Here is a 16,171-nt window from a genome sequence, read left to right as displayed (position 1 = left end):
ATAAATTGCTATGGCATCTCTTAAAAACAATTCTAATCACTGTGCAGAAATTTAAAAATAATCTTAAACAGGTATAAAAGTATAGCTGATAGGTAAAATAAGTCTTGAGAAGGAAAGGAAATTTCTCTTGAAACTCATACTCAAGCAAACATTCACCCCATAGACACAATTCAGGTAAGAAAGCTGTCTTTAGAAGCCGACCAACAACTTGTCACAATGGCTTACCCAGACTTCTCAGGAGGAAGGCTTCCAGATGTTAAAACTCGTTCAAACAAAACTCGGGTATTATTGTCCTCTAGGATATTGAAAAAGATTTTAAATGTTTTTTTTTTTAATTCACTTTTACGATGCAACAATATTTTCATATGCATTATCTCACTTCATCCTTACAAAAATCCTATGCAGAAACGTTAACTATTATCACACTTGGTTTTTATAGATGAGGAAACTTGAGCTTCAGAAGATTAAGAGATTTGATCTGGCTCTTGGTGATTGAGTAGCAGAGCAGTAACTGGAAGCCATGTTTTTTTCCCATCTAGTTCAGCCCTCCTCTACTACACTGCAGTTCTAATGCAAAACCATTTATAACAACAGTGCTGTCTGAACCAGGTATCCCATTTGCCTTTTAAAAATAATGACAAGTACATATCTGCTGACATTAGTCAGACTACTGCATGTGGAAGGATGGCAAACTCAAACTTAGAAATAATTGAGTTTCTTATTTTGAGGCACCAGGACTATGCTATATTTAGCTACTTTAACTCTTGCAGAGGTACAATATCTAGGTTGGCAGGTAAATATGGAAATGTAAATGAATTAAGAATTGTTGACAGAGGTGTATTAAATTTTAAGAGTCTTAGGAGGTCCTCTGTAGCTGGAAGTGGGAAAATGACACTTCTTGCCTTCTTGCTAAACTCTAAGTTATCTTTTAAAACTTAAGAATCTAACAGTAACAACAACCATTGAATCTACTACTAACAACCACTGAATTGTACACCTAATGGATGGACTTACAGTATACAAATTATACTTCAATGAAGCTGTTCAAAAGAAAAATTAACCCAGCAGAGGAGTTGTTTTTTATTGCCTGAGGGTAGTTATTCAGTTTATTACATGTCCATATGCAAAATAAAACCAAGAAATTAAATATATTAAACCAAAGAAGATGGCACTATTTTTGTGGCTTCTATCTTCAATTTAACATATTATACTTTTAAAAATGTTAAACAAATCTACATTTTATTTTTTTCTGTTTTATCCCAAGCTTTGCTCCAGACACACCTTTTACCATTCCACAGAACTTTCACACTGCCTGCCTACATGTTGTACTCTCTGCCCAGAATAATGCATTTATCTTTCTTTAGCTGGGTAACTACCACTCATGTCTCAAAATCCAACTCATGTGCCCTTGTCTATGACACCCTCTAGAACACTGCTGTCCATCAGCAATATAATACAAGCCACATGTGGAATTTAATAAAAATGGGTAAAAATAGGTGAAATTAATATATTTAATCAACCTAATATATCCAAATCTTATCATTTCCACATGTAATCAATATGAAAAATTGTTAAGATAGTTCACTTTTTTTTTTTTGGTCCTAAGTCTTTGAATTCTGCTATGTAGTTACACATTTACACCACAACTCATTTTGGCCTAGCCACATTTCTTTTTTCTTTTTTGAGATGGAGTCTCGCTCTGTCACCCAGGCTGGAGTGCAGTGGCGCAATATTGGCTCACTGCAACATCTGTCTTCCAGGTTCAAGCGATTCTTCTGCCTCAGCCTCCTGAGTAGCTGGGACTACAGGTGCACGCCACCATACCCGGCTAGTTTTTATATTTTTCAGTACAGACGGGGTTTCACCATATTGGTCAGGCTGGTCTGGAACTCCTCACCTTGTGATCTGCCCGCCTCGGCCTCCCAAAGTGCTGGGATTACAGGCGTGAGCCACCGCACCCAGCCCAGGCTAGTCATATTTCAGGTTCTCAATATCTAATAGTGTAGTGACTACCATAATTGTGCAGCATAGCTCTATAACTTAAATTATACTCTCTTCTCTGTGCTTCCACAGTACTTCATTCAGGATTCTATTACAGTATTTAGCACATTTTTAATGATCACCACCCTCATCATAAATAGTTAACATTTATGGAATAACCACAACATTCTATATGTAAGTGAAAAACATGCAAAAACTCATTTACCCTCTCAACGATCCTATGAAAGGTATTATTATAACCATTCTACAGGTGAGAAAACTGAAATTTAAGATTATACACCTAACCTCAGAACTATGCTACAATGAACCATCAAATGATGATGCAATTATATTTACACATTGGATTCCCCCACAAAAATGTTCTGGTGAATCCTATTCATCTTTGTATTCCCAGACCCTAGTAACCAGAAGGTAATGAATAAATATTTCATGGATGGATAGATGAATGAAAGAATCATCTAAGATACTGATTTTGGAAGACAATAATGCTAACACCAGATATCCTCATTTTAAAAAAATAAAAATATACATACTAGTAACTATTCTAAAAAAAATCAGGCAAAACAATTTAAGATTGATGAGGAATATTAAATGCCCCACTATCTCATTTTTTGGAGTTAAGTCTTTTTCCCAGAATGTAGAATCATTAAGCTGAAATACAAAATCATATTTCAGTTTTATTCTTTTATATTATTTAGGTAAATAGAATGCTCTTTTTCTGAAATATTAAAATTACTGATTTATACCTATGATATCTAATTCTATAATCATTTACATGACACATAATTGCATATTTCTTTAAGTCAACTTTTAGTGATGTATTTTTATTTATTAATTTATTATTTATTTTTTTTTTTTTTTTGAGGCAGAGTTTCGCTCTTGTTGCCCAGGCTGGAGTACAATGGCACGATCTCGGCTCACTGCAGCCTCTGTCTCCAGGGTTCAAGCGATTCTCCTGCCTTAGCCTCCCCAGTAGCTAGGATTACAGGCGCCTGCCACCATGCCCAGCTAATTTTTTGTATTTTTAGTAGAGACGGGATTTCGCCATGTTGGCCAGGTTGGTCTCAAACTCCTAGCCTCAGGTGATCTGCCTGCCTCAGCTTCCCAAAGTGCTGGGATTACAGGTGTGAGCCACCATGCCTGGTCTATTCATTTATTTTAAATGTGTTTTAGAGATAGGGTCTTGCTCTGTCATCCAGGCTACATGGAGTACAGTGGCATGATCACAGCTCACTGCGATCTCCAGTTCCTGGGCTCAAGTGATCCTTCCAAGTATCTGAGACTACAGGCATACGACACCACACACCTAGCTAAAAAACCAACTTTTATACTACATCTTTTTTTGTTAAGAAATTACATATTGTGGACTGCAGTTAACTAGACTAAATGATATACATATATGAATTACCTAGCACAGTGCCTGGTACATGGTAGGAACTCAGTAAAGGATGGCCAGTGTTATTCATACAACAGAATAGGGAAATAAATACTAAAAACCAAAATGTTTCTTTTTGAATCTTTTCCCCAGTACCCTCGAAGTGTTCTACTTTACTATTTGGGCATCTTTTGAGTTTGAGTTTTGTTGGCTAGAGGGTTTTTTGTTTGTTTGTTTTCCTTCCAGGAAACAGGAGATGATTTGCCCAGAGTCATCAGAGATGAATATAAACAACTCTATGTCTCCTGACTCTGACTTTGAAGCTTTATCCCACTACTGATGCTACTTTACTGTAAAGACAGTTCTGCAGAGTCAAAAAGTATCTACCATTGCTCAGTAAATATATTCATGGTTATACTCAAGTATGTCTTGAGTGCCTAACAAGTGCCTGTCTGCTATGTCAAAATTATAATACATTCAAGAAGGAAGAAATCTAGCAACATAATTTCAGATGGTTTAACCATTATAGATTCTAGAATCAACCTACCATTGAGGTGAGAAAGATAGTCAATATAGGCCAGGACATACTCTGGAATGTCTCCATACTTTTTTAGCCCCAGCTCAAAAATCTTAAAGGCAACAGATTTGTCCTACAAGTAAAGAAAATAAAGTACAGATTTCCATGAAATGTCAGATAAAATACTTAAAAGAATATTAAAATTACACCTAAATATGACAAAATACATAAGAATTAAAACAAAATCATGTTAAGTAAAAATTGCTGAGCTAGAAACTATTCAAAGGAGTTTAGTGATTAGAAATCACTAGTCATTAATATAATGATTAGTAAAGCATGAATTAGAAATATAGTGATTAATAAAGCATAAATTAGCAGGTAGTTGGGGATTTGGATGATGCTCCATATAATTTTACACAGATACACTTAGACTGCCTTTACAAAATGGAGCAATAAAAGCTTAATGACAGAAGCTAAAACCACCTTTTACGAACCTCAGATGAAGGAAGTTGTTTTACCTTTACACTGGTATTTCAGTATTTACCTTACTACAGTAATATTCCATGAGTGCTGCAGTAACATAGACATGGTGGCGGGTTCTGGTATCTTCTCTTGCTTTTTTAAATATCATTCTTCCAGATTTGATGCCTTCTGCTCTCCGTGCAAATTTCATATATTGGATATATACCTATGCAAAAGAAAGTATTTGTGTTCTATAAGTTAGGCAGTATGTTTCCTGTATAAGAAAGCAATCCTCAATACCCAATAAATTAGAAAGTAGGAATTTAGATAATATTCTATTTAAATCCAAAAGCTAATTTTTTTCTGGTATTAAGAGATGCATGCAAATTAATTTGTTTTTTATTGAGATATAATTCACATACCACAAAATTCACCCTTTACAATTCAGTGGTTTTAAATATATTTACAAGGTTGTGCAGTCATCACCATTATCTAATTCTAGAATACGTAAAGTTTAAGAGTGAAAAGTGTGACACTACTAGAACATACTCCATTAATCAATGCCAATATCTAAAAAACTCAAGAGTTGGTTTAATACAAGCATGTTTTACAATACATGTTTTTTGTTGAGACAAGAGTCTCGCTCTGTTGCCCAGGCTGGAGTGCAGTGGTACGATCTTGGCTCACTGCAACCTACGCCTCCCGGGTTCAAGCCATTCTCCTGCCTCAGGTTCCCAAGTAGCTGGGACTACAGGCGCTCGCCACCAGGCCCAGCTAATTTTTGTATTTTTAGTAGAGACGGGGTTTCACCATTTTGGCCAGGCTGGTCTCGATCTCCTGACCTCATGATCCGCCTGCCTCAGCCTCCCAAAGTGCTGGCATTACAGGTGTGAGCTACCACACCCAGCCTGCAATACATGTTAACTTCATATTTTCTTGGTTTCTTTTTAAAAGCCCACTACTCTATTTTCCAAACAACATATAATAGAACTTCATGGATAAACGATGAGCCATTTTATACCCAGCACCTACAGAATGTCCAGCACATCATGAATATGCAGTTTTGTTTAGTGAACAAATGACTAATTAGTAGGGTCCTAGTTTGCTCAGTTTTGATAATGTCTAGCTATGTTATCCAGTTTTGATGGATGGATGAATGGATGGATGGATGAACTATGAGTTCCTCAAGAAAAGGAATTTTATCTAGTTTGTCATTATGTTGCTGGAGTCTAGCACAATGCATAGACTTCAGCAATATATTTGCTAGATATCTTTGTGGAATGAATTATAAGATGATGAATAAATGTAGGAATTATAGCAGTGGAATCTCAATATAAATCATTAACAAGAAAAAGTAGTGTAGCTATAATTGACTTGAGGCAGACGGTCTGAAGACACACCCACAAGCCTGTCCCCTTCCTCTCCCAATGGGAGAGCACAACTGCACTTTTGCACTTGGGGCTTTGAAAACCACTATGATAGAGCAGGATTTAGAATAAAGTGAGTTTCAATCTAATTTCTTCCCAGGATGTTGGTTTCTCCTGCCTCATTTAAAAAGAAATATTTATTAAGCAACAATTCTGTGGCATAAAGTGGCTTCAAACCATGATCACAAAGAAAGTGTTAGAGAAAGTGCCTCTGTATCTATTTTATACTGCTGCATTAAAAAGAGAAATTCTAGCAGAAAACAGATCAGTAATTGTCAGAGGTAAGGGCAGAGGGAAGGGTTATATCTACAAAAGGGTCACAAGGGGGAATTTTTGGAGGATGGTGGAGGTGTTTTCTATCTTAATTGTGGTGGTGATCCCATGACTCAATGTTATTTGTCAAGATTCATAGAACTATACAACAAAAACAGTGAATTTTACTGTATATAAATTTAAATTATTTTTTGTTAGATAAGACTGTAAAGGTGGGAAAAAAGAGATCTGTAAAGTTACTCACCAAGGTGGGGTCAATATCCTCAATTGCCAGAAGTCTGTTATATATACTGTGAACCTTTTCATACTTCATGCGACTCTAAGGTGGTAGAGAAGAAGTGAGTATCAACATATGGTCATAAATAAGCAGGATTTGAGCTCTAAGGAGTCCAAAAGCTATAACCTCCCACCCCCAATGGCATCTCCATTGAGCATAAATATAGTATAAGCTGACAACTAATAACTGTTCATTTGGCATCATCTCTGTCTACCAAAAGCAAAATGCCTGGCAAACAACCAGCCAGAAAAAAAGTTCAGTCCTGCAGTAAAAAATTGAATTATAAGAAGGCTCTAAACATTTTTACTTACCTCTTCATAATCTGCATATGCAAAATAAAGAAGCATATTCTTCTTCAATAAAGTGCTTATGGCTCTTTCATATATATTAGCAGCTTCATCACTAAATAATTTGGCATTATTCATATCCTAGGAGAAAAAAAAGAAAGCTCATCTTCAATAATTCTAATATAGTTGTGAGAGAATAAAATTAATAGTTACATCTATTTTATTTATTTATGTGTCTAAGAAAGCATATATATATGTACACACACATATGTGTATTCACACACACACACACATAAACACATATGCATTTCTGGATTCTAAAAAAATTCCAAAAACTCCCTTCAGTAGTTTAACTTACAAAATAACCATGCAAGTACTCTAAATGATTCATCACTTTAATATGTTAAAAAACTGCCAGTTTATTTTAATTCTAAGGCGATCTAATTATATGAGTGTCACTAAGATTCATATGAACGTAAGCTTAAATTTTCAATACTTATGCTTTACTACCAAAATTCAGTTATATTTTTCAGTAAATCATTGCTATATCAAAACCACAAAAATATCAAAGTGGGGATAGGGAAGGAACACTTACTCCCTTTTCTGCAAGCAGTTTACTTGACTGCTCAAGATACTGGGCAGCTTCATACCAAATATCAGGGTGATGGCCCAGCACAAGCAGGCACTGTTCATAAGCAAACATAACTAAGGGAAGAAATTAACAAACAACATTCAATTAAAATAATAATTATTTGTAAAACTATCAATATAAGTATCATAACCAAATTAGGATCCTCAAAAATCAATGATAATTAGAAATAAAAACCATCATCCATCTAAGCTCCCTCCATCTATCCATCACTTATTATTTTTTTTTATTTTTGGAAGCAGGGTCTCTGTCACATAGGCTGGAGTGCAGTGGCACAAATATGGTTCACTGCAGCCTCGACCTCCTGGGCTCAAGTGATTTTCCTGCCTCAGCCTCCCAAGTAGCTGGGACCAGGTGTGTGCCACCACATCTGGCTTATTTTTTAAAATCTGTGGCCGGGTGCGGTGGCTCACACCTGTAATCCCAGCACTTTGGGAGGCCAAGACGGGCAGATCACGAGGTCAGGAGATCGAGACATCCTGGCTAACATGGTGAAACCCTGTCTCTACTGAAAAGCAAAAAATTAGCCGGGTGTGGTGGTGGACGCCTGTAGTCCCAGCTACTCGGGAGGCTGAGGCAGGAGAATGGCGTGAACCCGGGAGGCGAGCTTGCAGTGAGCGGAGATCGCGCCACTGCACTGCAGCCTGGGTGACAGAGCGAGACTCCATCTCAAAAAAAAAAAAAAAAAAAAAAAAAAATCTTGTATAGAGACGAGGTTTCACCATGTTGCCCAGGCTTGTCTTGAACTCCTGGGCTCAAGCAATCCTCCCACCCCAGCCTCCCAAAGTACTGGGATTACAGATGTAAGCCACTGCACCCAGCCTAAGTTAATACTTATCAAGCACCAACTATATGATAGGGAATGTGGAAGGCACTGTGAATATACAAATGAATAAGACTTCCTGTATTCAAGAAGTCTGCAGTAAATGGGGAGGATAGACAGAAAGCAAAGATCAAAAGTATTATAATGATGAAAGTATAGTATACTCTGAAAACTTACAGCAAGAGAACTTAACATAGTTTAGGGACTCAAGAAAGGCTTCACTAAGGAACTGACATGTAACACAACACCTGAAGAAGGGATGAAGCTGGTCAGAGGCAAATAAATGAAGTGGCGTAAGGATGGGGTAGATACAAAAATGGCGTAGGCAAAGGAAACAATATTTGCAAAGACCTACAAGTAAGACAGCAAGCCAAGATTGAGGAATTCATAAAGCTCCAAATTAAGAGTCTGGCACTGGCATAGTAGTTTGTATCAGACCAACCCTCAGCAAGTAAAAATTATAAACAAACACAAATACAAAAGCAACTATCTAAAGGTACTGGAAATGACCAAAAGAAGCAGAAATCAGGATATTGAGCCCTTAGAAAGGTAGAACACCACTAGGTGAAATCCACATTTAATATGGCTTTTCCCTTCAAGCGCATGCCCATGTTGTGCACTTCTGGGATAGCTAGAACTCAAGTCAAATGCTGCAGTCATACTGTCCTGAAGTAACATGGAGTTCTGGCCTATGAGAGCAGCTGGAAATTGAGGGGAGACATCCCCAAAAGGAGAAAGCCAGAGCCTGAAAATCTGGGCATAAATGTTCTCAAATCCTCACCTGATCCCTAAAATGTACACACACAGGAAAGGATACAACCAGACCAGCAGAAAACAAAGCTGGAAGGCGGAAAGAGTTGAATAGATACCTCAGCAACTAAGGGAGATGAAGTTTAGAATTTGAGTCCCATCCGATTAGATGGTTGGGGCAAATACCTTAGACTTTTCATTGTCTTAGGAGTAAAGACTATGTCCCGAGAATAAAGTATTTAATCTGAGATTAAGGGTAAAACTAAAACAGATCTGTCTTCATAGTATAAAACCAAGCCTCCACAAAGTCCAAGTAATCTGACAGTAATACTTAACTTCCTGCTAAAATAAAAAAACATTCTTCAGAGGAAGATGACAGAATCTAGAGTCTTTACAATGTTTCATTTGTACCTTCGTACAATATCTAAAAGAAAAAATTTAAACAGGAAATAGGAAAATGTAAACCACAGTCAAAGAGAAAAAACAATCAAAGAAAATAAACTCCATGGTGGTTGAAGGCCCAGATGTTGGAATTGGCAGATGAAGACTTTATAACTACTGTTATAAATATGTTCAAAGATATAAAGAAAAAGATGGTAATGAACAAACAAGGAATCTCAACTAAGAAATGGACACCATAAAAAAGAACTATAAAAATAAAAAATTTCTAACATGGAAATGTATAGAACTGAAAAATATTGTATCTGAAATAAAGAATTCACTGGATGTGCTTAATTGCAGACTGCATATGATGAAAACAAAGGTTCAGTGAATATGGAGATAGATCTATAGGAATTATTGAATCTGAAGAACAAAAGAAAAAAAGATTATGGGTAAAAAAGTTTTGGTAACCTATGGGGATACCAAGTGGCCTAACATACATGTAACTGAAGTCATGAGGGTTAATCTTGTTACCTCTTTTTGTTATAAGGGTCTGATCCTCTGTACGAAGAGGGTTGCTCTTTTCCCACTGTATATATTTCTTCCACATATCTACTTGTTGAGCTTCTTGAGGAGTATTCTGAGGAGGCACCGAGGGAGCATTACGGTCCAAGCCTTTCATTACTGTCTCATATTCCTAGACAACAAGCATTTAGAATTCTTTGGTGAGCCAGGAACAACTCAGATGTATGGGGGATGGGGTAGATCAGTTTGGAAGACTGTTCAAATGCCTACTTTTTCCAAATACCACTTTGTTAATATAATCTGAAAACTACTTAAGAGTAGAGAGAAAGATGAGAGTATTATCCACTCAAGAACAGGTTCCCAGGAGTGGGTGAACAAAACACCCATGGGCCCTCTCTATAAGTGATCTAGGAGGTTACTTTACAGGATATAAGAGTTGACAGATCAATAGAATTGAAGATCTGGTGGCATTTATTATTGCCATCTTTGGAGAAACTGTCTTCTACAATTTCAGTAGTTTATATTAATAGGCTATTTTTCCTAACTTCTAAGAGTGTCAATGAATGGAAAGGTATGCACACAATCAAAATGTGTCACTGAGAGCTATGTTATTAGATCACAGAATAATACAATATTCAGACAAACCCAAATAAGAGAGGGAAAAGAATTACTTCATCAATTCTAAGTAGAGTCTTATCTCTATGTCCTGTTTCCATATTTTATAAAATAATTTCTTCTAAACCCAATTTATTATATTTTGTTCGTACAAAGAGATATTTCATTTCAAATATGTCATCTCCTCAGACTTTGCAATTAATTGCTGTTAAGATTGCTAATGATTGAAAATATCAAAAGTAATACCAGACAGGGAAAGCTCTGCTGTAAACAACAGGTTCATAATAATCATTAAAATAGATGGATGGAATTCCATACCTTTGCTACACGTCTAGCATTCATATAATCTCTACTCCGATCTTCAATCATTTTTTTAGCTAAATGAATATTGATACCCTAGAAAAAACAAAAATATTTTAAAATTAAGTATAGTTTCTTGAAAATTAGCATAATACAGTTAATTTATTCATTTACTAAATAACTTTAAATTCTTTATTTTAAAAGATTTCTTGTTTAATAAAGGTTCATACAGCTCATGAAAAGCAGGAAAAAAAAGGTTCAATCACATTATACATTTCAAAGATTAAGGAGGATGTGCTTACGTCTTATGAGCTGGCAGTAAGTTTCCATTTATCAGGAACTTTTAAAGATAGAATCATTTGAAAAGGGTCAATTATTTCATATAAGATTCTACTAAAAAAAAAATGACATGGCTCATGCCTGTATAGGAGGCTGAGTTGGGTGGATCACTTGAGGTCAGGAGTTCATGACCAGCCTGGCCAACATGGTGAAACCCCGTTTCTACTAAAAATACAAAAAAATTAGCTGGGTGTGGTGGCGTGCACCTGTAATCCCAACCACTTGGGAGCCTGAGGCAGGAGAATTCCTTGAACTGGCGAGGCAGAGGTTGCAGTGAGCCAAGATCGTGCTATTGCACTACAGCCTGGGCGACAGAGCGAGACTCCGTCTCAAAAAAAAAAAAAAAAAAAAAAAAAGATGTACAGATTCATCTGGGTGAATAGCCATGGTTTGACTTTGATAGCCCTTTTTCTTTTTTATAGACAGAGTCTTCCTCTGTCACCCAGGCTAGAGTGCAGTGGCGCCATCCTAACTCACTGGAACCTTAAACTCCTGGGCTCAAGTAATCCTCCTGCCTCAGCCTCCTGACATAGGACTACAGGTGTATCCTGCCAGGTCTGGCTCATTAAAAAATTTTTTTGTTGTTGAGACGTAGTCTTGCTATGTTGCCTGGGCTGGCCTCAAACTCCTGGTCTTAGGCAGTCCTCCCACTTCAGCCTCCCAAAGTGCTGGGATTACAGGCATGAGCCATCACACCTGGCTAATAGCCCTTTTCTAACTAGTTCTGTTGTATAACACTTTTTAAAGAGACAAACAGAAGTAGCAAGGAAAGATAAACATTACCACTCAGTGAGTACTCCAAGGATTCTAAGACCCTTTCAGGGAGTCCATGAGATCAAAATAGTTGTCATTATAATACTAAGACATTATTTGCGTCTCTCATAAAAATACAGGAGTTTTACAGAGGCTACGTGACATTTAGTATATAACACACTGAATGGAAGCAGATGTGAAAATCCAGCTGTTTTCTATTAAACTAGACATGAAAGAGATTTGTGAAAATAGAAAATAATGCCACTCTTCTAACTACATTTTTTGTTTTGGAAAATACAGTTTTTGGTCAGGCATAGTGGCTCGTGCCTGTAATCTCAACATTTTGGGAGGCCAAGGCAGGTGAATTGCTTGAGCTCAGGAGTTCAAGGCCAGCCTGAGAAACATGGAGAAACCCCATCTCTACAAAAAATTAGCTTGAGAGTGGTGGCGCATGCCTGTAGTCTTAGCTACCTGGGAGGCTGAGGTGGGAGAATCACCTGAGCCCAGGAAGTTGAGACTGCAATGAGCTGGGACTGTGCCACTGCACTCCAGCCTGGGTGACAAAGTAAGACCCTGTCTCAAAAAAATAAAAATAAAAAATTCTTTGTGATCTTCAATAATTTTTAAAATCCAAAAACCATAAAGTTTGAAAACCACAGCTGATGCCTGTGAGGGAACAATTTCACTACCCTATATAGTTCTTCGAAATCACAATATACATACGAAGAACTTTCTTTTTTTCTCTTTAGAGATGGGGGTCTCACCATCTTGCCCAGGCTGGTCTCAAACTACTGGGCTCAGGCAATCCTTCTATCTCGGCCTCCCAAAGTGCTGGGATTACAAGTGTAAGCCACCATGCCCAGCCAAGGAACTTCCTTCTCTAGAGCTTATTTGGCATGTGTATTTATGTATTCAGATTGATTAGCTCAGTTATTAAAAGCAGATACCAATAACACAAAGATCTTGGATTGTAGCCACACACTTCACAAATTCAAACCAATAATCACATCACTGTAATCAGGTGATAGAGGTACACAGCAACTAAAAAATAATTCCCAAAAGGTACTATTGGAAACATAATTCCCAAAAGGTACTGTTTTATAGGTCAATGGCAATGTGTATGTGTGTGTATGAATGTGTGGACATGGCTTAGCGCAGACAAAAAATAGTTTTATAAGAACTACTGTTCTTCAGAGTATCCTCTAAAAAATAACACTAATATGGAGACTCTCAAAACCTTGCAAAAACATTATAGTGCTTTCATTACAATCAATAAAGAAATGTGTAACACTGATATAGAAAAGCTATAATCTACAAATCCACAATGCATAAAAATTAAAATGGCTTGGTTTATAATAAACAACTACTCTGACCTAATTTACCTCTTCATACTTGTTATAGTCTCTCCAGAGTTGTTCAATGTTGATCATCGGATTAACACAACCTCGTTGATAAACTCTTCGGACAGCTGTTATTCTTTGATTTTCTGCATAAGATCCTACAGCTTCCCTGAGATTGTATAAGAAATGCCATCAATTATATTATAGCTAAATCTCATTCAACCCAGCAGTCTCACTACTGGATATCTACCCAAAGAACAACTCTATGGAAAATAGTATGGAGATTTCTCAAAGAACTAAAAATTATATTTTAGCTAAATCAACTGTTTATATATATATATATGTATGTATATATACACACAAATACTTACACGCCTTTTAGGAAATTGATGTAATCCACCCAAATCTAAGAAATAAAAATAAAATGTTAATATCTTTCTTGGTATTTTCACATTGAAGTGCATATATTAAAAAGTTTTAACTCTACCTGATAGGACATAATTTCCATTCCAATTTTATCCAGTGCAAAGTCATATGCTTGAGCCATTTTTTCTCTGAAATGAACATGAAAGACGTGGTTTTTAAATTCTTTTGTTATTAAAATTTATCTACAATTAGGCCAGACATGGTGGCTCATGCCTGTAATCCCATTGCTTTGGGAGGCCGGGGCAGAAGGATCACTTAGACCCGGAGTTCAAGACCTGCCTGTGCAACATAGCAAAACCCAGTCTCTAAAAACATAAAAATTTTAAAAATTAGCTGGGCGTGGTGGTGTGCACCTGTAATCCTAGCTACTCGGAAGGCTGAGGTGGGAGGATTGCTTCAGCCCAGGATTTCAAGGTTACAGTGAGTTATGAATGCACCATTATACTTCATCCTGGGTGACAGAGCAAGATGCTGTCTCTAAAAAAAATGAAACATAAATTATTATTTGAAGATAGGTATAGTGGTTCACTCCTGTAATCTCAATGCTTTGGGAGGCTAAGGCAAGAGGATCATCTGAGGCCAGGAGTTGGAGACAAGCCTGGGCAACACAGTGAGACCTCGTCTCTATAAATAAATAAATAAATAAATAAATAAATAAATAAATAATGTGCTTATAAGTAAAACGTAGCTTCTGATCACAGGATCAGAACAACATTTGAACATTTTCTATAAACAAAAATTAAAGACATCTTTGTAAGTATATAAAGTCATTATTTGATGTTAAGCTTGTCAGTATCATAAATTGTTTCCCTTATCTACTGCTTGTGAGTTTATCAAAAATAAGGCTCATGTCTTACTTATCTTTATATCCTTTAAGTTGCATAATTCTATACATAGCAGATTCAAATGTGGAAATTTATGGTTCCTTTATTAATGATACATTAAGTCTGAAGATCTATTAGCTCTAAAGTAAAATGTAGAAATCTGGAAAGTATAATTTTATTAAAATGCTACTTATGTTAAAATGTAAAGGGTACATTAGGGAAAAAGAACTTCTACTTCAATATAACACAATAAAGTATAAACAGACCAGATGTTGTGGTTTATGCCTATAATTCCAGCATTTTGGGAAGCTGAGGCAGGAGAACTGCTTGAGCCCAGTAGTTTGAGACCAGCCTAGGGACATTAGCCTACACTTGAGACCCCGCTATGTTTGGAGTCTCAAACATAAGGAGACCCCATCTCTACAAAAAAATAGAAAAAAAATCAGCCAGGTGTGGCCGCTCGTGCCTGTAGTCCCATCTACTTGGAAGGCTGAGGTGGGAGGATCGCATGAGCCCAAGAGGTTGAGGTTACAGTGAACCTGTGATTGTGCCACTGCACTCAAGCCTGTACGACAGAGATGAAACTGTCTCAAAACACAAAAATCATAGCAAGAAATATAATCAGGAAAAGACAATAAAGACAGAATTTTAGTAATAGACATAACTTGACTGTTAGTTACAGAGAAAAATGGCACCTCAGAAGAAGGTCTATTATTTAGATTTGGCAAAGATGGGGAGGTGGGTATAATTTGCAGTGGGGATGGTAACTTCACAATACAACTGTCAGAGACCCCTTAGATCACTATAATTGTCAGAGACTCCTTAGATCACTTAAGTAGCATATTGCATTGTGACCTGACCTGCCAAAAGTGGTACTAGCACAAGTATGAAGATGGTTTTTGAAAAAATTTGACAAGTCTGCCAACAAAGTGGTTTGGTGTTGCAAATATACAGTGTTTCAGTATAGAAAGGGCTTGGGCGATTCAATTCTCCAGAGTAAGACTCATGGCCAGTGACTTTCTTTGAAGTACTTTTTTCAAGGTTACTAATTTCTTAGAAAATCCTGACTTTTCAAATCCTGATATTTCTTCCCAACTGGAGCTAACAGAAGGTGTGAGTTTATGTGGGATTAACTGTGTGCCTGGAGATGACTTGCATTCTTAAGATCCTGGTTTCACTTACTTGTAACTTGGTAGTTTACCCTTGGTTTCTCGGACATATGAAAGATAACACTTCCATAAATCAATGTGCAAAACCTTCATAAGGCATCTCTGAAATAGCTTTAAATACAAGAATATATTATCAGAATCCAGTTAAATAAATTTCATGTGGACATAGATGAAATGGAACATTAAAAACACAAATTCAGCTCCCTTTACGAATTTATCTTCTTATAAATAAAAGGCAAATAATTTCCCCATTTTCAGTTCAGATAATTAAAATGCTTCTCATGATTTGTCAGGGGAGTATAATTATTTTATTTTCCTTTCCAAAATTTTTATGATGAACATTTTTAAGCATATAAAAAAGTTGAGTAACTACAATTAACTTGTAAAAAATCACTATCTAGATTCAATTATTGTTAACATTTGTCTTATACATACTAGGTTTTAAGTTAAACTTCTATATAAAATTTAAAGTATTTGAGGACTCACCTTTTCAACCTTGTCATAATTTTTAGCTTTAATCTGAAGAGAAACAGAAAAATATAGAATTAATACTGTTTTTTAGAGCATCAATCTGAATTTTTGACCAATTTTTAACCAACTTTGGAAATGCATCCCTATACTTTCTTATTAATTTTGTTCTTCAAAAATAACAGAAGTG

At 36.3% G+C, this 16,171-nt stretch overlaps 1 protein-coding gene across 1 annotated transcript in view; it reads right to left on the bottom strand.

The window, feature by feature from the left end:
- CSTF3 (cleavage stimulation factor subunit 3) overlaps positions 1-16,171 on the bottom strand; it is a 78,022-nt gene that overhangs the window by 7,922 nt on the left and 53,929 nt on the right. Inside the window, exons 4-16 of the mRNA NM_001257622.1 lie at positions 16,000-16,032; positions 15,527-15,624; positions 13,582-13,648; positions 13,466-13,500; positions 13,137-13,263; positions 10,681-10,758; positions 9,757-9,919; positions 7,215-7,324; positions 6,644-6,760; positions 6,300-6,374; positions 4,438-4,581; positions 3,924-4,026; positions 226-295 (exon numbers count right to left, since the gene is read on the bottom strand). Coding sequence (NP_001244551.1) covers positions 226-295; positions 3,924-4,026; positions 4,438-4,581; positions 6,300-6,374; positions 6,644-6,760; positions 7,215-7,324; positions 9,757-9,919; positions 10,681-10,758; positions 13,137-13,263; positions 13,466-13,500; positions 13,582-13,648; positions 15,527-15,624; positions 16,000-16,032 — 1,220 coding nt within the window. The remainder of the gene's footprint in view (positions 1-225; positions 296-3,923; positions 4,027-4,437; positions 4,582-6,299; positions 6,375-6,643; positions 6,761-7,214; positions 7,325-9,756; positions 9,920-10,680; positions 10,759-13,136; positions 13,264-13,465; positions 13,501-13,581; positions 13,649-15,526; positions 15,625-15,999; positions 16,033-16,171) is intronic.

This window comes from Macaca mulatta, chromosome 14 (genome assembly GCF_049350105.2).
Source record: "Macaca mulatta isolate MMU2019108-1 chromosome 14, T2T-MMU8v2.0, whole genome shotgun sequence".
In the NCBI taxonomy this organism is placed as follows: domain Eukaryota; kingdom Metazoa; phylum Chordata; class Mammalia; order Primates; family Cercopithecidae; genus Macaca; species Macaca mulatta.
Note: the sequence above shows the minus strand (reverse complement) of the source record. Positions and strands in the feature narration are given on the sequence as shown.